The 25,498-nt window shown below is 39.3% G+C and overlaps 1 protein-coding gene across 1 annotated transcript in view; it reads left to right on the forward strand.

Annotated features, from left to right (window-relative positions):
- Positions 1–4,881: 4,881 nt before the first annotated feature.
- The window catches only part of LOC105396221 (trypsin 5G1), a 32,724-nt gene continuing 12,107 nt past the window's right edge, over positions 4,882–25,498 (forward strand). The window contains exon 1 of the mRNA XM_048628110.1: positions 4,882–5,107. Coding sequence (XP_048484067.1) covers positions 4,882–5,107 — 226 coding nt within the window. The remainder of the gene's footprint in view (positions 5,108–25,498) is intronic.

The following is a 25,498-nucleotide window of genomic DNA, read 5'->3' on the forward strand; positions in this document are numbered from 1 at the left end:
TACTTCACGTCCCCACTGCTGGGGCACGATTCTCTTCCAATGAAGGAAGTATTTTAGGCCCAGTCCACAACGCTGGCTTAGTGCGGTTCTGTGTGTATTTGTTTAAAAATGTAAGTAAATGTAGCTATTTATTTTGAGCCCATAACTGGCATGCGATGACGCGGTAGTAAGGAGCGGAGCGGTTCATGTGCCCTTGTCCTGTTATTTACTATTTGCATACTGTGATTTGTATTTAGTCACGCAATGTTAACTTAAAATACATAGTACGAAGATTGCGGCCGGTGGTTTGAATTTAGATTTCGATGTTATTACTGGGTACGAATATTTAATTTTTTTTACTGACTCCAAAAAAAGGAGGAGGTTCTCAGTTCGGCTACATGTATGATTTTTCAGCGTGGAGGAACTGGAAGGAGCTGAGAAGAATTAAGTAACATAAGTTTAAATTTACTTTATTCATTCAATACAGGCAAGAATTACATACCTAATATATTATGTATACTCGTAGAAACGAACGCGATCGGTAGAAAGTTCAAAGACCAAAATAATATTATTATTAAGTTATCCGAATTCAATCATAATAATTTTAATTCTGTAAAATACAGTACCGCCAGTTAAGTAGCGAGCTTTTGACCCACTTTTAGCAAAGTTTGTTTAAAAACCTGTGGCGGACTCCTAGCCACTAGTTCAGACGAAGATCAACAGATGGCGCTCGGAACGCAATACAGAGAAGATGTATGGGAACTACGCAAATTAATATGAAAATCCTACATCGCGCATTCGAAGTTTCTCACCTACTCTGCAATATATAGAAATCCCCAACGCTAACCGTTGGGCAGCTGCCCGCCAGGCCACACCACCCGGCCTGGTCGGAGGATCCTCCCTTTGCATGGAGATGCTCCTACCACCTCCAGCATCTCCATAAACCGGTACAGCAGGCTGAGTACAAACTACGATGGGTATAATCTGTAACAATAGCCTGTTTTCATATTGTTCGTTCAAAATCGTTCACTTGTAAGTGTTCGGAAACTTTCTCATTGTTCTGACAAAGCTTCAAAGTATTTGAACTTCCTCGAAGAAACCGCTCGTTATAACATACAGGGTGCTTAGAACTCTTTCGTGGACAAGCTATATGAAAGAATGGGAGTTTTATTATTTTTGTAATTTAGTTTAATGTAATTTAGTGCATACATTTTGTTAGGATAAGTAGCTATATATATCTTTACCTACCTACCTGTGTTGCTATATGTATGTATGCGGTGTGACATTAGCAATAAATCAGTCAACCATTAGCCTCTGTGTTTCACTGACGTTACACTGGCGACGAGCGGAAGCGGACATCTTGTTTTCGGCGTGTGTGATATTTAATCGTTCGATAAAATGCCAATCGGCAAAATAGAAGCCTTTGACCTAGGGTCGAAACAGTGGTTATCGTACGTGCGGCGGGTAAATCAGTTTATTTTGCTTAACGAAATAAAGGATGAGCTAAAAGTGCCAATGCTAATCACGGTCGTCGGCGAGGCCACGTATTCACTGATGTGTGACCTCTGCTCACCGGTGGATCCTGAGAAGAAGACGTTCGACGAGCTGGTAAGCTTAGTCTCCGAGCACTTGGAGCCGAAGCGGTCCGAAATAGCGGAGCGCCACGTCTTCAGACTGCGGCGCCAGCGCCCCGGCGAGCCACTGATGGACTACCTACAGAGTCTCAAGCACCTTGCTTCCACCTGCAACTTTAAAACTAACCTGGAAGAAAACTTAAGAGACCAATTTGTGTCAGGACTGGTGAGCGAGGCAATGAGATCTCGGATCTTCGCGGAAACAACAATCAAATATAAAGAGGCGGTGGAACTGGCTCTGGCGCTGGAGGCTGCAGAGAAACACGCGGAGGTGAGTGGCAGCGTGGCGGCTGCGACGACCTCAGGTGGCGGCGGCGGCGGCGGCGAGGCAGGCGAGGGCCTGCACCAGGCGAGCGCGAGGCGCGGCGGCGGCGGCGGCGGCAGCGGGGGCGTCTCCCGGCCGCGCTGGCCAGGCCGCGCGGCCCCCGGGGGCGGCGACGGCGGCGGCGGCGGGCCCAGGGCCCAGGCCGCAATGCAGTGCTGGCGATGTGGCAAGCCACATCGGCCGGATAGATGCAAATTTGTGCATTATAATTGTGATCAGTGTAATCAAAGGGGTCACCTAAAAGTGATGTGTAAACAAGTAAATAACAGTGATAATAGATGGGCCGGGCGGCACCATTTCGTGAATGAGGAGTCGGACGAGGACATGTTTAACATCGCGGTCGTAGCGCAAGGTAATAAACCTTATTTTATAAAAGTACTGATAGACAATTGTGAGATAGAATGTGAGATTGATACGGGCAGTAGAATATCAGCAATTAGTGAAGACTTTTATAAACGGGTATTTTATCACCACCCACTAAAATCGGATAATTTATTGTTACGCTGCTATTCTGGTTCACCAATCGAGTCACTCGGTTATATTAACGTAGACGTTACCTTGGGGGTTGAAAAGGCTAAGGGCTTATCACTATACGTGATAAAAAATGGTAACCGTCCCTTACTAGGCAGGGATTGGATGCGGGCACTCAAAGTTAATCAGATAAACTTTAATGAAATAACCGAGACCTCATTAGTGAACCAGTTACGGGCGGAGTTTCCTGAGGTGTTTACAGATAAGTTGGGTACATGTAAACAAACCATTCGATTACAGCTGAGTGACGCGGAGGGCGTGTATGTGCGCGCGCGGCCCGTGCCGCTGGCGCTGCGGGCGCGCGTGGAGGCCGAGCTGCAGCGGCTGCAGGCCGACGGCTCGGTGTACCGCGTCCACCACTCAGACTACGGCACCCCCATCGTACCGGTCGTCAAGGAGAATGGCGAGGTACGAATATGCGGTGATTATAAGATCACAATTAACCCTAAATTAAAGAGGGACTTTTACCCTTTGCCTCGCATTGAGGAATTATTTGCTAATTTGAGCGGGGGGGAAAAATTTTCAAAGATAGATTTGAAACATGCCTATGAACAGTGTCTTTTATCTGAAGACTCTCAGCCGTACACGGCTATCACGACGCACATGGGTACATTTGCCTACCGCCGTACCCCGTACGGGTTATCGTGCATTCCAGAAAAATTCCAAAAGTTAATGGAAGAGACACTACGAGAGGTGCCTGGTACTGTAGTATTTTTAGATGACATTTGCTGTACGGGTGCTAATGAAAAAGAGCATATAAGTAATCTCAGGGCTGTACTCGAACGGTTACGTAACATGGGACTCACTATTAAACTAAGTAAATGTGAATTTATGAAAAATGAGGTCAAATACTTGGGCTTTATAATAGATAAGGATGGCTTGAGGCCTGATCCAACGAAATTAGAGGCCATTTCCAGTGCGCCACGACCTGAAGATGTATCGCAATTAAAAAGTTTTTTAGGGATGTTAAATTATTATGGAAAATTCATTCCTAACCTGAGTAGCTTACTTCATCCATTACATAATTTGTTAAGAAAGGAAGCGAGCTGGAAATGGGACTCATTATGTGATAAGGCTTTTTTAGAGGCGAAACAGGCTTTGCTGAGTGAACGTGTACTAGCCCACTACGAGGAGGGGCGGGCCGTGGTGCTGTCGGTGGACAGCAGCGCGTACGGGCTGGGCGGCGTGCTGGCGCACCGCTACGAGGACGGCTCCGAGCGCCCCGTCAGCTGCGTGTCGCGCACGCTCAGCCCGGCCGAACGTAATTATAGTCAGCTCGACAAGGAAGCACTAGCTATATTTTACGGAATTACCAAACACCATCAGTACCTATTTGGCCGTCGATTCATTTTACGAACGGACCATCAGCCGTTGAGTTACATTTTTGGGGCTAAAGGGGGTATTCCTCAGACGGCGGCTAGTCGCCTTCAGAGGTGGGCAGCTCGTTTAGCTGCGTATGATTTTACAGTCGAATTTGTTAGATCGGCGGACAATGGCCCGGCCGACGCATTATCGCGTTTACCGTTACCTCAGCAAGGTCGTGTAAAGGACGTTGTTAATTATATAAACTTGATTGAGGAGTCATTGCCTATAAGTTTCCATGACATTGCTAAAGAGACAAAGAAAGATGTGTTGCTAAGTAAAATCTATGGTTATGTTTTATTTGGTTGGCCGTCGAACACCACTTGCGAGGAAGAAAAACCATATTTTGCGCGTAAAAATGAACTAACAATTGACTTAGGTTGTCTAATTTATAAGTACAGAATAGTGATACCGGGCACTTTACATAAAAAGATTTTAGAAGAAATTCATGAGGGCCACTTGGGTATAAATAAAATGAAAAATTTATCACGAAATTATGTTTATTGGTCTACTTTAGATCGAGATATAGAAGATATTTGTAAAATGTGCAGCGCGTGCCGCGCGGTCCGCGACGCGCCCCCGCGCGCCCCGCTGCACCCCTGGGAGTTTCCACTCAACCCGTGGCAAAGAATTCATGCGGATTTCGGGGAATGCGGAGGTAAAAAGTACCTAATAATAGTGGATGCACACTCCAAATGGATTGAAGCCATTATGATGCGTAGTACAGATTCGCGATCGACAATAGCCGCATTCAGATCAGTCTTTGCATCACAGGGTTTACCCTCGCAATTGGTGACCGATAATGGCCCGCCGTTCTTTAGTTTAGAGTTTAAGGAATTTTGTGAAAAGAATTGCATTCAACATGTAACGTCAGCTCCTTATAGGCCGCAAGGTAACGGGGCGGCAGAAAATGCCGTAAAAACAATTAAAAAATGTTTAAAACGGGCTTTACATGAGGGGGAGGACGTTGCTACCGCTTTATCAAAATTTCTTTTGCAATACCGTAACTGTCCCCATGCAACGACGGGGGTGGCCCCGGCGGTCGCGTTGATGGGGCGGCGCCTGCGCTCGCGGCTGGACGCGCTGCGCCCCGACGTGGCGGCCGCGGTGCAGCGCGCGCAGCGGCGCCAGCAGCAGCACGCGCCGGGCTCCCCGCGCCCCGCGCTGCTCCCGGGGGACACCGTGCTGGCCAGGGATTACTCCGCGCGGGGGGGGAAGTGGACGGAAGGGAAGCTAGTCGAACAAACCGGACCAGTTTCGTACAAAGTTGACGTAGGTCGAGAGGTACAATGGCGGAGACATTCGGATCAGCTGATTCCAGTAAATAGAAACCGATATTCATTAACGCGGGCTAATGCTAATGTAGTTGCCAATGACTCGGTAGAAGTTGATAAGGATGCTGACGTTACATTTGAGGATGCGTCAGAGGGTGAAGGGGACACGGCGGCGGCTGACCATAATAGCCCGGTCTGTGGCAGTAACAGTAAACAAGTGACGTCACCGCCGCCGCATCAGCTGTTACCCTCCGACATGTCGGCCCGAGCGTTGCGCGCTCTCAATAGGGCTCAACGAGTTAATAAGAATAATAACTAAGTACCTACCAACTTAAAACAGAAATAACTTCATTTGTTTACGTTGTTATGATGTAGTGTGTTAAATTGTTAATGCGTGTCTGCCGAGTAAGTAATTACTATAGGATGTTAATATAAGTATTCTAACTGTGAACTTCTTAGGGTGTAAATTCTTTAGTAGGTACATAATTCTTTAGTAGGTATGTACATTATTCTTTGAATACTATGTAGTATTATCTAGTTGTGTTTTGTAGTAAGCATGTCATTTGAGAGGGGAAGATGTTAGGATAAGTAGCTATATATATCTTTACCTACCTACCTGTGTTGCTATATGTATGTATGCGGTGTGACATTAGCAATAAATCAGTCAACCATTAGCCTCTGTGTTTCACTGACGTTACACATTTGATATAGGTATGCACTCATCACGAATTCTCAAAGATCTATATGAAATAAATTTTAAATCAAAACATGCTAAGAGTGGAATTTCATTAAAGTACTTAGTGACTGAATGCGATTTAGAAATAAAAATGTGCTTTAAAATATGCAAATTTATGACTACATACAAGCAAATTTTAATAAATAAGTGACGATCGTGATTAGCCTAACTAACCGGCGAGTTTGGCAATTTACATTTTGCGCACCAAAAATAGTGGCTCGTTAGTTCGCACGACGCGTGGCGAGCTGACAACTCTGAGTCCGGTCACTATTCAGAGAGATGAGGGTTATTTTATTATAAATTAAGCCCTTACTAGTTTTTTCTGCTTAAAGTTTTTGTTTAGTTATGATTTATGCAAAATGTTGACGTTATTCATTTGTGTGTTTCAGAAATAGGGCAGAATTTGGTATTATTTTACTATCGTAGCAATGATTCAAAATTGTTTGGCGGCGCGTCAGATAAGCTAGATTTCATTTGGCAAAGATACCCATTTTCACATTTCAATAAATAGTAAGCAAAGAAATCACAAATATTACTCGTAACAACGTGCAATACAAAAGCATGTTGCATTACCATTTAAAATATATCTTAATATGATTACCCGAAGCCTGTGTTTGTGGAAATGGCACTTTGCACGCGGCGCTACCTCAATAAACCGGAATATGTCGTGCCTAGCATTTGAGAGCCTTTGTGAAATGGTAGTAGAGTAGTATTATGACTATCGACAAATACCTAGTTGTAAATTTTGCGTCGAATGAACAACATTTGATTTGATTTGTTATAAGCCGCTTAAGTTAAGCGTCGACCTTTCGGTATCATTCGTATTGCACCATACGGATTATCATAAATATATGGAGAAACGGCGTCGGCAACGCCGGCCCGCAATTGAGTGAATTTCTATAGGTACGAATAATAGTGAATGCAATGCGTCCGTTGCGTACGATTCACACAAGGCATTGCCGACGCCGCGCCGTTACTCCATACATTTATGACAATCCCTTTGCATTGGTGCATGCGTACAATACCGACAGATGGAATCTTATTTATTTATTTTTATTTATACTTATTGCACAATTTACAATAGTAATAATGTACAATCAGGTGGACTTAATGCTAAAAGCATTTTCTGCCACTCGTACAAAAATAAAAAGTATCTGACCTTTCAAAGCCAAGCGAAGCTAGCGGAAACCCCTAGTTAGGAACCTACTTATATTATTCAACATTGTTAATTCAGCATGGTCTAACAAAACGTTTCCCTTCCTATTCCAACACACACATCAGACAGCGGGCGGCCACCGCAGTAGAAGCACCGTCGCGGGCACAACGACGCCTACTAACGCCCCGCCACATGCATTACCAACCGCCGGCTTTGTGAATCTCAGCCGGTGCGGTTTGGAATAGAGGATTGGTGTTTATGCGTAGTTTGCGTAGTAATATTTCAATGTTTATATGACGATTTATAATGTGGTACTAGCTGTTCCCGCGAGCTTCGCTTCACCTTAAAAAGTTTTCCCATGGGGATTCCGGGATAAAAAGTAGCCTATGTTCTTTCTCAGGGTGTAGACAATATGTATAAGTACCAAATTTCATCCAAATCCGTTCAGTAGTTTCGGCGTGAAAGAGTAACTTCCAAACTTCGCAAAGCAAACTTTTCAGATGGTATGGTATAGTTTGTGGTAAGAATAGTTTTTGACTTTTGTAACATCGCGAAGTCAACGCGAAGTAGTTATTTGACACAAATTCGAAATAATCGTTGTCAAAACATGTTCGCGAGGGGATCCTGGCTTGTAGCACGAACCGATAATGCGCTAAGTGCCAATTTCTCCATTTTCGATTAGAGCATAACCAGGGGTTAACTTTTGACACATCTGGATATACACATCTCTATATGGAGATGACGTATAATTGATCAACCTTTCCCTGGTTACGATTTAACCGACTATTGTGAAATTGGACCTAAGTTGACTTTATTTAATTTTATAAGCTGGTTGAGAATGTCTAATTGAGATGGTAGCACATACATTAAAAACTGCTTTAATACGTAATGAAATAATACCATAACACAGTTACGTTTTTCAGCCCTAGGGTATGTTACATGCAGCAGCTAACTTAATAAAGATAACCTTGTTTCATAAAACAATAGCAGAAAACCATATGCCCTTTTCACGAAAATAACACCAAAACAGACATTAAATACAATAAAAAATACTCTTTGGTAAGTATTATTAAGAAACAATTAATTGTACCTCACTTTTAGGAAATTTATTGCAGCAAGCAACACATTATGTACAAGCGATTAACTTAGGGTCAATTCAGACGTACTACAACCACACCACAGCCTCAACCACACCACAACCACGCCGTGTGGTCGGGCGTATATTTTGTATTGACAATGAATAATCCAATTCACACGTGCCACATTTTGCCGTTGTTATCGACCACCTGTGTAATACGACCACATCGCAACCACATCGCGTCGGCAACGCCGCCACGCGGCGGCGGCACCGCGGCCACCTCATCTCCCTATTAACTGCATACGACCACGTGGTTACCACATCGCAATGACAGCGACAACACAACCACATCGACATTTTGTCGCTACCACAACGCAACTGCAAAAAGCCGCTGTCACACTATTCACACGTAACCACAGCTTGACCACATTATGTCGCTGCGACCTGGTGTGGTTGTAGTACGTGTGAATTGACGCTTAATGTCCATTGCTGGACATAGAACGCTACGTAAGTCACACAGCTCTATAGCTCAACATTAGACGCTCTAAATAAGGCACACAGCTCTGTCCTCGGCCTTCCTCGTCGACTGTTATTCTATTCTATTCTCTGTGGGGGTATAAGTACCTGCACCTGTCTCTCTCGAGTGGAACCTTTGTGGATATCCCCAAGGTGTAAACTGCCTTCCTAAGCTTGGACCATTTCCCATCACGCTGTGCTAAATCTAGATATATGCAGGTTTCCTCACGATGTTTTCCTTCACCGTAAGAGCGATGGTATGCATTGTACTTAAATTCAAAGAACTCATTGGTACATGTCAGCGCCGGGATTCGAACCCGCATCTCTGGCGTGAGAAGCGGGTGCTTACCCGACTGAGCTACCACCGCTCGTCGACTGTTATTGCTTACGAGTGGTCGTGAGCGAGATGGAGGGCGTCCCACGTAAATATCGCAACGCACATAAACCTTACTGCTTTACGATTCTGCGGTTGTAGGCTGCGAAACGTAATTAACTGTAATTTCATGAGGGTTACTCTATACTGACGAAAAACTAACCAGCGAGAGCTGTCGTGCAATTGACACGTTTAATACAACGAGATAAAGTTGTGGTTTGCGATTGGCGCTCTGACACTTTGTTTTTTGTTATATAGAGTGACCCCTCTAGTACCTGAGCTTTAATGACAAGACCTCCCTTTGTACATTTTAAAGTAAAGGATGAAGGAAATTGGTTTTAGGATTTATATTGGTTACAATTTATCGTGTAATTTGGGGCCTAACTGCAAGTCGGGTAAAGTAAGTAATTATCTAAAAAAATATTGGTTTAAAAAATTATAATAGGTAACTTCACTATTAGACTATTAATTTTGCATTTAGGCTGTGCCCTGCATTTAATACATATTAGAATGCATAAGTTAAATTAAATTATGCATGTAGTACCTTCTTATGACCCAATTGGTCACTAAGATCCATTTCCGTATTTATTTCTAATGAGAAATACAAAAAAATGATATAGACGAATAATTGATACATAAATGATGTATACTCTAATTTTTAATTCCGCGGAATTCTGACATTTCATTAGTGATACCACTAAAAAAGCTCTTTACCGAAAAAAAGAAAAAATTTGATCCATTTTAGGGCAATATTTTTTTTAATGTTTTCATACAAAAAGATAAATCTAAATATTTACTTGCTCAAGTGAAGTAGATAATACAAAAATAACAAATATTTCTATACTAGCTGTTGCCACGAGCTTCGCTTCATCTTAATTAGTTTTCCCGTGGGAATTCCGCGATAAAAAGCCTATGTGTTAATCCAGGGTGTCAGCTAACTCCATTCCAAATTTTATTAAAATCGGTTCAGCCGTTTTGACGTAAAGAAGTAACAAAGATACACACAAACATACATACACACATACTCACAAACTTTCGCATTTATAATATTAAGTAAAATCACGACTCACGACCATTGTATCGAATTTATTTTAATTACTTTATTTTATTCCTTAGCATGGCATCACTTGCTACTAAATTCAGGGATAACAAACCTTTTTAATCGATTTCAAATAAAAGATTCTCAATTCAGTAAGTACATAATAATATGTTCGGTATGTAGGTATGTAAGATTATTGGAACTGCACCATATTCACCTATGACAATCCATTAAGCCTAATAAACAAATATGATTTTTTTAATTGTATAAGTATGTTTATATGTTTGTTGGTATGTATGTTTGTCCACAAATATCTCGGAAACGATTCAAATCAAAAAAAATCAAAATCAAAAATATTTATTGCAGTACCATAAATTTCAAAAATATGAGTTGGCTGGGGCCTTCTTTTAAGTAAGAAATACCTGAACCAGAAGACCCCGCTCCTTAACATCCATCGCGTAATGGTAAAATAATAAAATATTTAACTTATGAATAATTGGATAATACTAACGATCTAATTTTTTTACAAAATTACCTTAGTACCTTATATTAATGCATTACTTATAAATGAATAGGTTGATTTATATTTGTTGTTAACATAATTATATAATTTTATTAGCATGCAAAATTAATTAACTAATTACCTAACGTAGATTAAAAAAATATAAAATGTTGGTTGTTTATGGTATGTATGCAATGCATGCATGCATGCGTATGTGTGTGTGTGTGTGTGTGTGTGTGTGTGTGTGTGTGTGTGCGTGTGTGCGTGTGTGTGTGTGTGTGTGTGTGTGTGTGTGTGTGTGTGTGTGTGTGTGTGTGTGTGTGTGTGTGTGTGTGTGTGTGTGTGTGTGTGTGTGTGTGTGTGTGTGTGTGTGTGTGTGTGTGTGTGTGTGTGTGTGTGTGTGTGTGTGTGTGTGTGTGTGTGTGTGTGTGTGTGTGTGTGTGTGTGTGGGTGTTTGTGTTTATGTGTGTATGTGAATGAATGTGTGAGTGTTTGGAGACATGAGTAAAACCTGTTTTTTATTGTATTAGTGATTCCGTTTCGTCATATGTTTTGGGTTGTAACCAGAATTTAACTAGTTTTTTACGATTGATCCGATTGTTACAATTCTTTTTTAGGGTTCCGTACCTCAAAAGGAAAAAGTCCGTCTGTCTGTCACTTCCCTTTTTCTCAGAAACGGTTAAAGATATCAAGCTAATATTTCGTATGGATGTACATAATGATGAAATTAAAAGGAAAAATATCTCAGGTAAGTAGACTTGTACGGAACCCTCAGTGCGCGAGTCAAACTGGCACTTGGCCGGTTTCTAATTGTTGAAATCCTATCGCGTTGTGATCGTTTTTTGATTTTTATAAACGTTATGGAGCCACAACCTGGCCCTTCCCTGGAAGCAGCCCCATCTGACAGAGCACAAGAGTCAGACTTTCTCTCTCCCAGAAAGAAGCGTCCCCGTGGTTCTTTTGCCCCTAACGTAAAGACTCTCATTCTAAATATAAAAAAATATAATATAGTAAATTGTCCGGATACAACTGATGTTCAGACTCGTATTGAAATAAAAAACCGGCCAAGTGCGAGTCGGGCTCGCGCACAAAGGGTTCCGTAGCAGCAAAATTACAGTTAAATCAACCTATCTCAAAAACTATAAGAGATACTTTGATCAAACCAAAAATCGTTGAAAGAGTTAATTAGCATGCATCACCTCTATTTTTTTTAGAATTTTATACCCCGTAGTTATAAAAATAGAGGGGGGGACATACTTTTTACGACTTTGAGAGCTGATATCTCAAAAACCGTTCACTTTAAGAAAAATGTTTTTTAGAAAACTTTATATCATTTTAAAAGACCTTTCCATTGATACCCCACACGGGTATGTACGGTGGCCTGCGCCTAAAAGTATACAGGCGGAGTTTTTAAAATAGCGATCTCAAGCTCACATGCTGCTCAAGCACATCCACATAAACACCACTGCTACGCACATCACACACAACACGTCCCCGGATTTATAACAGATGTAGCTGGTCCCTTCATCATCAGGGATCGCTATTTTAAAAACTCCGCCTGTATACTTTTAGGCGCAGGCCACCGTACATCGAAAAAAAAAATTTCATCCCTCAGTTACATGTATGGGGGGCCCCACCCCCAATTCTTTTTTTTACTATTTAGTGTCATATTTTTGTAGCGGTTCATACAACACATATTCCCATCAAATTTCATCACTGTAGTACTTATAGTTTCCGAGTAAATCGGCTGTGACAGACGGACAGACGGACAGACGGACAGACGGACAGACGGACATGACGAAACTATAAGGGTTCCGTTTTTGCCATTTTGGCTACGGAACCCTAAAAAGTACCCAGCCAAAAAAAGGTTTGTGATCTCTGACATGTCAAAAATTAATAACTGTCAGAATTCCGTGGGATTAAAAATTAGAGATTAGAGTATAAATTATCGTGTGTAAGAAGATTAACACCTTTGACCAGTCTTTCGGAAATTGTTGGTTTAAGTAGTATTTTCCTAATCCAATTTTACATGTAGGTACAATATTAATTGAATTATATGCGTTAGTACTATTATTATTGTTACTGAACAATGTTAGCAATAATTAATGCTATATAACATTAGTATGCCAAGTTTCTTAGTAACTATAGTCCAGCTCCTTCACCCCTTCCCATCACCAGTGTTGATCGGCGACAAGCTAAAAAGTTTTGTCTCATTTTTAACCGACTTCAAAAAAAGGAGGAGGTTCTCAATTCGTCGGGATCTTTTTTTTTTTTTTTTTTATATTTTTTTTTATGTATGTTCACCGATTACTCCGCCGCTTATGAACCGATTTTGAAAATTCTTTTTTTGTTGTATTGGGTTGAGCTCCCAGGTGGTCCCATTTTTTTTTTCAGAATTTTATCTCACCCCCAAGGGTGGGTAAAGGGGTAAAAACAGGGTATGAATTTCCATTTTGGGCACATATTAACCGATTCTAATGAAATTAAGAACGTAAATATAGTTCTTATAACAAAAAAATATGATGGTGACCTTGAGCTGATTTGATGATGGAAACGGAAGGCAGTCAGGGGAACTCCTCAACGGTATATAGCAACTACTTCGTGTTTAGGCTTGAATGATTCGTATTGATTAGTAGGACTTTTTGGTATCATTTGCACCTTACTTTTGATTGAAAATTATTACAAATAAACTAAAAACTATTAAATAAAATAATAATTAAAAAAATTAAAAACCGACTTCAAAAAACCACTAAAATGTAAGAAATAATTTAAGGTTTACACAAATTCTACTCGTATGTGACAGTACAAATATACCTAAGCAGGAACTGTTCTTTTTTGAAGTTGGTGCCATATTTCTTCAGATTACTTTGTCACCGCACCAACATCAAAAAAGAACAGTTCCTGCTTAGGTATATTTGTACTGTCTCATACGAGTAGAATTTGTGTAAACCTTAAATTATTTCTTACATTTTAGTGGTTTTTTGAAGTCGGTTTTTTAATTTTTTTAATTATTATTTTTCGGTAAACATTTCATTTTGGGTCTTTTAATTTTTGACAAATCTTCCTACTCTACAATTAAAATTTATTTCCTGAGTCAGCAAATAGCTTTACTTTACACGGAGAATCTCCAATAAAATACCAACAAGGATAATTTAAAAAGCAAGGACGCGCAATATCCGGTTTTCCTCCGAGTTTACAAAACGATCGTGAACCGTAATAACGTCTTAAATTTATTTACCTCCACTGCCTTACATACCTAGCTGAATTATAATCTACTGAACAATCACAGCACATACAACATTTAAGCCACTCGTCTTAACACTAAAGAAAACAACAGTAATTCATCAACAAATTACGCGGCAACCTGTAGATTCCAAATTTGAAATGCAACTTTTTAATCCGCCGATTGCGACAGTTCACAGTGCAAGCGGCCAGTGTTTTGTTTTTTATTTCTTTTTTGCAGCAAGAGGTTTAAGTTTAAGAATGGAAGGAGGTTGGTTGAAGGTATTTGTGAGGAAGGGGCGTGAGGTGCGCCCCTCGCGGAGGTCCAGGCGGCACTGGCGCGGGTGGCAACGGCCCTGCGGATAGCGGTCGTCGGATCGGTCGCCCGATCAGTCGGTAAATACGTTGCGTACTGCGACTTGCGTAGATCGCCCGCGGAGATATTTGTAACGTCTATGATAGTGATAAATGGTTGTGATTTGATTGTGAATGTCTTTGCATGGGTGTGACTGACAATGCTAAGTATGTACATTTATATGTATAAGGTGTGAAAAGACTAGAACTCTTTAAGGTTATGTACCAAATGTTGGTGGTTTTGTTTATTTCATTTTAGATTAAGCCATCCTACTATGTAGGTAATGTAAGAAGATCTCAATTAGATAGATAGATAGAGTACTCTTTATTTGTACACCAATAAATAATTAACAATTTTACATAGACACTTAAATAGGGTACAAAAGGCGGTCTTATCGCTTATAGCGATCTCTTCCAGACAACCTTTGGATGGATGGACTAAAGATATAAAAGGGTACAGTGTACTTACTCAAGGAATATAGTTTTTATTTAATATTATCTAACTACACACTAAATATAAGCAAAAAAAATAATAAAAAAAATACACACAAGTACATACGACTACTACATTTATTATAATACACAATTATATACAATATAATAAATGATTAGCTGAAAGAAATAATGAGATTTTTATAACAAATGTGACCTTACAAAGATTGATAAGAACATGTACCCCGAGCCCTCCCATAATTCACAAGATAACCATTTGGACAAATCGAAAAATGCGGCTAAAACGATAAAAATGCTTCAAGACAAAATCAAAACTAATATACGTTTGACTATGCACTCTAACAGTGCAGTGTAAAGTTGATTTTTGTTTGGCAAGTCCCTCCTCTGGCTAGATAGTCTAATTTATTTGTTCACTGTAAAATATTCGGGTAGAATTATTTAGCAGTAAATTTTGACAGCCAAATCTAGGCTTTGTGGAGATAAGTGTATGAAAAGTAAAGTAGTTAAGCCTTTACTTTGAGGGTTCCGTTCCGAGAATATTTTGGAATAGAAAACACAAGTGGATTTAGATTTTCCTCACGGGTTTTTGCCTTAAGAGCACAACATAGTGTAGCTGTACAAAACTTAAATAGAAAATAATTAACTGATTACATTACTTACAGGAATTTAACCCACTGCCTCTCGAATGATAGGACGAGGCCTTATCCGTTACGCCACCACGTTTATATAAGGCAATTGTATTAATTAAATAAAACGGAATAAGTACACAATTGCCTTCCCTCTTAAGTCATAACTTTTGGCAATCTAATATATCCTAAGTGTCAATTCAGACGTACCACAACCACACCACAGCCACAACCACACCACAACCACGCCGTGTGGTCGGGCGTATATTTTGTATTGAAAATGAATAGTCCAATTCACACGTGCCACATTTTGCCGTTGTTATCGACCACATCGCTTCGGCAACGCCGCCACGTGGCGGCGGCACCGCGGCCACCTCCTCTCCCTATTAACTGCATACGACCACATGGTTACCACATCGCAACGACAGCGACAACACAACCCCATCGACATTTTGTCACTGCCACAACGCAACTGCAAAAAGCCGCTGTCACACTATTCACACGTAACCACAGCTTGACCACATTATGTCGCTGCGACGTGGTGTGGTTGTGGTACGTGTGAATTGACGCTTACTAATTACCAATGTATATATACCCTTTTATAAAACCTTGTATATGCATACATTGCTTGGGCACTATTTACAGCCTAATTCCGAAATTCTCCAAGCTCGTAACTCTTATACTGATGTATGCGTGGAGCAGGCAGGTCATTGACCCCTCTAGATTCTCTCAATCTGCCATTCTTCTTTACTCGAGCTTCTTATAAGAACGTCATTTAAGTTTTGTGCCAATCTGCAATATTTCTTCATGCGACGCCATTTTTTATTTTGCAAATAAATGAAATGTCAGGACTGAGTTATGGTAAGTTATGGTCACGTTATGGTAATGTACTCAGATGATACAAAACTTTTATTTTAAAATTAATATGCATTATATTAGTATGTAGATTATAAACATACCCCCGAATTAATAGAGCTTTTTCTCTTTGTGAATTTTTTTACTGATACAAACAGTCAAAACTAGTTTGTAGTGTGTTTCAAAGTAATTTGTCAACCTCCTCTAAACTAAAAATACGGTCTATGAATTTATGGGTTAATTTATACAGGGTGTTGCAAAAAGGGTATACCAAGCCGAAACCTACATGTGCAGCATGGTATATCTAAGCCCGAAACTGAAATCAGAATTTGAAAATTCGCGAAAAAAAATTTCATTTTCCATAGAAACTTTGTTAGTCACGTGACTTTTTACTATGGAAAATGAATTTTTTTTTTCGCGAATTTCCAAATTCTGATTTCAGTTTCGGGCTTAGATATACCATGCTGCACATGTAGGTTTCGGCTTGGTATACCAATTTTGCAACACCCTTTGATAAGTTCATTTTCGATAACATAGTGTATCTACTAAGTTTTAGAGTGGATTTATTTGGGTCACGGTTTGAGTAAACAAGTAAATTAGTTTGCTATTTCTGTTACAAAGCTCATTGTTGATTAGTAGTCATGAACATTATCGATACTGAAATGGCAATCATTATCAATGATTTACTGGAAACTAATATCCTAACTGTGTATTGCTATTGTGTTAAGTATTTTAATTTATTAGGCTCAAAATACAATGATTACACGATGAATTAAAATAAAATAGAAAAACAATGTCACTTAAAGAATTACAAAATAAAATTAATTAACAAATAAACATGCAAAATAACAAAATACTTCACCTAATCAAAAAGACCTCCTCTTATCGTACCTGGCTCAAAGGTTCCCATAATGCTGGCTGCATTGCCTCGCTGTATGGCTAGGGTGATTCTTTGAGCCAGATACGATCCCGAGCGTCGGTCTTGGCCTCGCTCCCTGAGGCGTCGGCTGAGGCTCGACAAAAACTGTTTTGCCTCAAAACCCCACACTCCCGTTTTTTCGACGGCAAAAGGCACAAATATATAGGTTAACTAGTACTTTGTATGATGTGTTTTAGACTTTTTACTTACCGTGTCGAAATAACATGTAATAGTAACATCTAACAACCAATCATAAATAAATTGGCAGCTTTTTAATCTACTTCGACAAGGTACGTAGGTAAATGTTACGTGTTTATAGCGATAATTGTAACTGATTTCGTATCGGTGTAATGGATAAGATCTCGTGGCTTCGAATCCTACCATTTCGATTTACTTAATTTACATATTAATTTCATTAAAAATAAAAAATAAATGTACAATTATTATGCCTCGTTCTCTTATGGTGAAGGATAACATAATGAGAAAACGTGCACATCTAGATTCTAGATACCCCAGTGTGCCCCAGGGTTTTATACTCATTTCAAAAATGGCGATACGGCTACCTCTGAACCCTTCAAGGAAGGAATACAGTCGTGAGCATACATAAATACTATCATGTATGTATCTATTTATTTAAACTAACTCTAGATCCTTATCCTTAGCCAGGTGTTCAACAAGAACACAAGTTACAACGGCCACTTGTTTGATTTGACGTCTGCGAAAATACGCAGTAGACTGTCGACTCAACTAGTCCGTCGATCATTTCGTATTTGCGTAGACTGGTCGACCAACCAATCGGGAAACAGTGACGGTGCGGTGATAAGCGATTGTATAGAGCGATAGAAGCGTGCTGAATTTACTATTCAACATAAGCAAATTATGTTCATATTAAATATAAATTTTAACTCAAACAAACGTAAATAAACAGTTTTCGTACTTGTTAATAAACTATTATTCAAATCAAACAAAGGTAGGTAAGTAGATATGGCTATTTGATTGTAATAATAATATAATAATATAATAAGATGATTATTATTTAGACGCGGTTTCTCTATTCATTTATGAAAATACGTTCCGTGCCGATGATGATGATGATAATGATGATTGGTCCGATCGATTTCGGCCATGACGACCACTTCGACCCCTAGTTCTGTTGGCGCGCGTGCCGATACCCTTACCTTAAAACTAGGATAAAACAAAAGTACCTACCTATACTTAATACATTTTCACTGATCTTGCTTTTATTTATTTAATTCTTTATTGTACCATGTTGTTTGGTTTCAGTTTGATAATTAACAAGAATTCGGATTGTTTTATTCATTCGAACACAATGTGTAATGTATTTCAATCCTGAAAATGTTTTATTGATGCATAGAATTGTGGAACAAAAGGTATACATTGCTTTTCGCTGTAAAACACTGTAATTTTTTTTTTAGTTTAATTTGATAGTTATGGTATTAAAAGCGAGGTATTGAAGCGTCCGTAGTCGAGCGGGTCTCAGTGATCGTAACTGATCGCTGGGGTTAAGCAACAACTGACCCGGTCAGCCATTGGATGGGTGACCAATTTCAAGTGGTGCTTTTCTGGACGCTTCCGTGCTTCGGACGGCACGTTAAGCCGTGGGTCCCGGTTGCTGCTTCGGCAGCAGTCGTTAAGCCTAGTCAGAGGCCTTCGGGCGGTTTGAAAAAAATCTGACAGTCGGGTGGACCACTTACCCGACATCTCTCTCAAGCACAAGCTTGCTTGTGTTGGGGTCCACCAACCCGCACTTGGCCAGCGTGGTGGACTAAGCCTAAAACCCTTCCTTCATTGGAAGGAGACCCGTGCCTCAGCAGTGGGGATGTAATGAGTCGTGATGATGTGATGATGGTATTAAAAGGGTCTTTTGTGTGCATAGTATTTTTTAGCTCGTAAACTGGCTGAACTATCATTTGTCTATAAAAATATCATTGCAGATTAGCTTCGGTTGTTGATTGTTTAAAGTATAAATAAGTGTTTTAGGGCCACTTGTTCCAACATATTAAATCTAGATTTAGTGTTAAATCTCAATTTAGTGTCAAATTTTATATGGATTGACGTTTCTTAAATCGAGATTTGACACTAAATCTAGATTTAAATTAAATGTTTCTGCAAGTGGCCCTTAATGCTTTTTTCCATAATTCAGCTTCACGGAATCAGTCAGCAACTAACGATTACCTGACTGACAATTCATAGTCTAGATAGTCTAGATCTAGCCACCACCTCGTCTCGAGGAAGAAGCTACCGAGGTACCGACTGTCTGCACGGAGAGACCACAACGACCTAACCAACGTTAAAACCCTACCCTCAACACAAAAAGTCGCATTATTTTTGAACGGCTAAGCTGATTTTGATAAAATATGGCTAAGAACACTCGAAGTAACATCACCTAACACCAAAAAACGAAAATCGGTTTAGCCGTTTGGGTGCTACGCTACAGACAGATACACAGGCACGTCAAATTTACACCAATCTTTTTCCGTCGAAGGTTAAAAAGTATTTGTTAGTCTCATTTTTCCCTCGTACGTCCCACCGGAAGTGATCCAATTTAAACAAATCCTTATTCCGCACCGGAAGCCGATTTGTCGCTGCAATGTGCGTGATCAATCATTTACTGCTGTCCTTCACTGCGAGCACAGAGCTTTATGTCACTGGATATTTTTAACACTGAAAGGATTTTTTATTTGATTGATTGTAATGTGATAAAAGTATATCTATGAGGGAAGTGTTTTCTATATAATAAAAAAATACACTTATAGTGCCACAAACTTATCTATTCCGGTGACAGCTCAAATAAATCTCTAATATTTCTTAATTCTATAAGATTTTAAGTTTGCTCGTATTGTTATTTCGCTCTTGCGGTGATAATAAACCCATCTAATGTTTTAAAATATACAATTCATTAGCAAGTAATGAGATATGGATCAATTAAGTTCGCTGTCACCGGAACAGATAAGTTTGTGGCACTATACCAGCAATGAAAAAGTTCCACCTGTCATATTATGTCACAAGAACTTTTTCGTTGCTCGTGAGTGCATTTATTAATATGAATAAATCTTTTTGCTGAACTGTAAAAGTAAAATAGTTTATCTTACAAAACAGTAACACAGAAGACTTCCGGTCTTCCTTTGTATGCTGCAAGCGATCTTTGATTCCAGCTTCTATTTTCGTAGGCATGCTACGTTGTAGTACGTGCTACGCCGTAGCGCTACGCCGTAGCTTCGTAGCATGGGCTACGATATTCTCGTAGTATATTTTATTTCAAGAACCTTACTAGAACTGAACAGTAAGTTATAAGTCATAAAAGTCATTTATTCATAATGATATGATGACATGTCAAACTTTAAATAATAATATAATAATAACATAATATATAATTACCAATAATTAATTACTTTTAGTAGATATAAAATAGTAATGTCAATAGAAACTCATGTGAGTTAGTCACAGTACGCCATTAATGAACTATGTATCTATTAATTGAAATTTCGAACGACTGATACTACATAGTAAAAATGAATGGGACTTCAAGACAATTTTGTTATGTCTGAAAGTCAAAAATGTTACTAACATTCCTACATACAGGACATTCGGAACGATATCACAATTTTCTAAGTATAAGTCAGTTTATTCTAAATGGTGTTGTAAAAAGGGTGCTTAGATATAACCTCCTGCAGGTTGACTGGTAGAGAATGCTCTTAGCATTAAGTCCACCTGATTGTACATCTACTTTTGTAAATTGTGCAATAAAAGCATAAATAAATAAATAAATATATCATGCTGCATATTATTATTTGAACACCCGGTATACAAAAAAAGCGTAGCTAAAATAAAACTACTTTTTAATATATCTATTTTTGTATGATTTGTTGGCTATACAGTGTGGTAAATACAGTTCACGACGTGAGATAGAACCGGAAATGAAGCAAGCAACAATGGCGGCCGGAAGTACGTCATTAGCGCCGCGAGGAGGCTTTCAGCTCATTTCGTTACACCTCTCATGCATTACCATTCCATTTTCACCTATTTAAGATAAACGGTTAGGTGCCATGAATCTTTTAAATCGTATTGCTTTTACCAGAAAATCACCCTTTAAACCCGCGTTTCTGTATATTTTTGTAATTTATTTTTCTATTATGTAAAGAAATAACCTTAAAGCAAAAAATTTCCTTTCACATGGGATATAAATATACCCCCTTATCAATTATAAAGTTTCTGGACGCTCTAACAATTGAACTGAATGTCCCTCTCTGACAATGAACAGTTCAATAGCTAGAGCGTCCAGTAACTTTTGTATGAATAAGGGGGATAGCTTTTAATTTTATTTTAAGACTTTATGTCAAGTATTAAAAAAATGTTAATGATATTTTAATACAGTATATTTTGAATAAGTTCAGTTTTGCAACTTTATTCATTGGCACAATGGTTGCCATTAAGATTAAATACGTTTAAACATTTCGTGCAAGTCATCCTAACATTTTCACAAACAAACCATGTTGACCCAATTATCCTTTAGCAATTCGTTAGTCGTAATAATGAAGAATAATTTAACTGTTTTATTATTAATTACGACACACCCGTATTAATCGAATCACACGAATCATGTAATTCATGAATAATACATTTATTCGTAAAACTACGCGTGTGTTTGTTCTCCCGTACTGTTTACGTTTCAGGTGGAGTACAGTCGCGACCAATGAGACAAACGTATTCTACTCTTTCTCAGCGTTCCGTAGTCCACTGTTGGACATAGGCCTCTCCTAACGATCGCCACCCCAAACGGTCACCCGCCATCTGCATCCAGCGGCTTCCCGACCAGCGGCGGCGACCTTCCGCAGATCATCAGACCAACGGGTTGGGGGGCGACCGACACGCCGTTTGCCGACACGGGGTCTCCACTCCAGAACCTTTGTACTCCAGCGGTCGTCGGCTCTGCGGGCTACGTGGCCAGCCCATTGCCACTTCAGCGTGCTAATCCTTTTGGCTATGTCGGTAACTTTATCCGCGGTTCTCCTGCGGATTTCTTCGTATTCTACACTCACGAGTAATGAAAAAGTTGCAGTGACATATGCACTCACGACTGTAATCCCCGAAGGGGTAGTCAGAGGTGGCTCACAACTCACAAGCGAACACGTGATAGGTTGCGAACCATATCGCCGTTTTGGGATAAGTACAATGCACTTAGAATACACATCTAGAATCTAGATATGCAGGTTTCCTCAAGATGTTTTCCATCACCGTAAGAGCACGTGGTATTATTGTACTTAAACTCATTAATAGGGAATATGCAAGAGGTTCAAATAAAGGTCAAATATTATTTAAAATAAACTTTGTTATTTCATAACTACGCCTCCATCAATATTTTTGATTATAATTTATTTTTGAGCAAGTAAATGAAGTTGAAAAGTACAAAGAAACTTCGGTAAATTCTAACTTCAGAGAAACGTCACCCATTTTCTTAGGGCGGATGTGACGTCAAAATTCTTTATATATCAATCTCAGAATAATAACTTCTTTGCGTTTACGGCGGAAGTTAAATAAATGTCAAGTGTAAACAAAGAAATGTTAATGTCACCGAGTGTTTGTGATGCTCGTTGTGATCAGATACGATGGATCACATAAAAATTCTTCCAATAGATCCTAGCCTCCTATAACCTCTCCACTTCTTGTTTGATATGCTTGTTTGTTTGCAAAGTTTAGGACTTTTTATATTTTTTGTTGGTAGTGTATGGGCTGCCACTAGTTGTTCTATTGTAATGAGGCGTAAACAGCCATTCGCTAGTCAACGAGCCACTCAAATATGCTCCATATTGCAACACAATAAAATTAAATTTGTATTGTAAGTATTATGACGTGAACATGGCACAAGTTGCTCTTTCTACTTTAAGGTTATAATGGCAGTCGTTAGTATATTTCAAAAGTTGTTATTTTTTTCTAAATTAAGTTATGGAAGAATTCTCGTAATCAGAAGAACTGGACACATTAAATTTATTACACAGTATTGAACGAGTAAACTGTAGCCAGCTGCGGAAAAGATTTTATTATAAATAAAAGATAATATGTATATGTTATACGTTATTATTTTTGTAGAATTAAATTCGGGGATAATCATGTAGCATGTGAAAGAAAACATCGTGAGGAAACCTCAATATTTAGATTAAGCACAGTTAGATATGTGAACCCACCAATCCGCAGTGGACTAGCGTGGTGGGAAATGGTCCAAGCTTAGGAAGGGGGTTTAGTTTAGACCTTTGAGATATGCACAATGGTTCCATTCAAGAGAGCCAGGTGCAGGTTCTTACACCCCCACAGATAATAGAATAGAATGACCCACTAACCCTAGAACCCTGAGAACCAAAGTTACAGTAAGTACTTACATACAATACAAATATTACTTTATATTCATATTGCCATAATAGCGTAATATTGTGTACAAATGTCCTCTGGTTCGCGCGCTCCCATTTCAAAAGAGCTACTAGTAGCTATTTACGAGCTCCCATTACAAAACAGCCACTGGTCACGCTTTATTACCATTACAAAACAGCCACTGATCACACTTTATACACTTCCTTTTTCGTTTGTTACCATGACAACATTGGTTTGTTCAAAATACAAAAGTACTCTGTGATTACTTGATTAGGTAAAAAATCTATGCCGACTGACGGGACTCATTATTATGAGCCGTGAAATTAAAAGATTATGACGTCACACCATCCCGCCATCCTGACGGGAATTTCAAAGTGGTCGTCATGGTTGTAATTTTTTAACTTTCTTTAAAATATCTTAAATTACTTATTTTGGCGTTGAATTTTTTTACTATAATAAAGTGATGTAAAACTATCCAATAAAAGTATTTAAAAAATTTATGCATATTCCCTATTGAAAACACAATTGAAAGAATTCATTGGTACAGGCCAGGATTTGAACCCACGGCCTCTCAATTGAGAGAACGAGGCCTTATCCATTATGCCACTACCGCTCTATTGCAGTGACAATAGCACCAAATTACTCGTAAACGGAACAGGCTTTCGGAAAAGAACTTTTGACAGTGCCAGCGCATTAGAATAACAACAATAAAAAACGTGAATTTTAAGAACAAATTTTAATTCAAGTAAGGCCCACTTGCGTGGATCACAGGGTTAAAAATATAAACTCAGAGGTAACTAACTCAGGGTTAACTTTGTAAAATTTTAACCCGGACTTTTGATTGCGCTAATGGAAAATATCCCTGAGTTAGCTAACCTGACGTTTCTTGTTGCACTCTGTGAATCTATGTCCCGTTCCAGGCTGAAAGGGACCAAGTTTCTATTGCCGTAAAAAAACATTGTCTTCTATCTCGTTTTCACCTCACGTCTTTGGATAAAACTATCCCTCTCTATTTCCATTTTCGCAATCTGTCAGTAATTTGTATTTTGTTTACAAAGTGTCATATTTGTGATTTCCTTGTTGTAGATATACATTACGAAAATTATAAAAAATTTAAAAGAAACGGCGGTAGCTCAGTCGGGTAAGCGCTCGCTTCTCACACAAAAGATGCGTGTTTGGATCCTAGCGCAGACATACCAATGAGTTCTTTGGAATTTAAGTACAATGTGTGGCAACTTACTACCACACATTCTACTTACCACAAAACGTTCAAGAACCTTATCATAAGCAGCTCTCTTCAATCTAACCGTACCAGCAAGCAATACTCAACCAATAACAACAGCAAGTATTGATTTTATTGAACACATCGCGGTTGCAAGTTGTGCTTTAGATAACAGCAAAGATAGCCCTGTAAAGAGCTGTTTCTGGAAACAAAGAGGGAGTTCCTAAAATAAGTGTTCAGCAAGCTCAAGCAAGCAGCAGCAGCGACCACCACCGTCACCGCGGCAGCTCGGGGAGGAGAGCCTCCGACAACGCAGAAAAGGAACGAGTCCCCGTGCATTCCCAACGCCACGAGTATTTAAGTTAGCACCGCGCGTATCAGTAGGCTTATTTTCTGTAAATAAATTATTATTATTCTGTCCACTCTGAGTATTATTTTCTACCTACTCTACACAATATCTCCAAAAATGTATACCATAGCTCTTACGGTGAAAAAAACATCGTGATCTAAATGTGTACCCTAAAGTGCATTACACTCTTTCAAAAGCGGCGATACGGCTCGCGACCTATCACGTGAGTACAAAAATGTACAGCGAAAAGTGGGTGAGTCACCTCTGAGTAACTACATTACAGTCATAGTCGTGAGCATATATGTATGTAACCACACCATCGTGCTCTTAATTTCACAAGTGGGACCATTTGCTACTTTGCTAGATAGGGGAAAAATATAAGAATGATGAGTTAATCATCATAATCAAACATTTCCAACGAATACAAGAATATTGATAAAAACCTTTTTTTTTGACGTAAGCCGGGTTAGCGTCTTAACCCTCCAATATTGGGGGGTTAAATATTTAAGAGTTTATCCCAAGGTTAGCGCTCATATTTCAGCGATGCAAGACAAATTAATAATCTAACCCTTCTTATGTCAAATATCTCAGAGTTAATTCGCTAACCCA

This window comes from Plutella xylostella, chromosome 20 (assembly GCF_932276165.1).
Source record: "Plutella xylostella chromosome 20, ilPluXylo3.1, whole genome shotgun sequence".
In the NCBI taxonomy this organism is placed as follows: domain Eukaryota; kingdom Metazoa; phylum Arthropoda; class Insecta; order Lepidoptera; family Plutellidae; genus Plutella; species Plutella xylostella.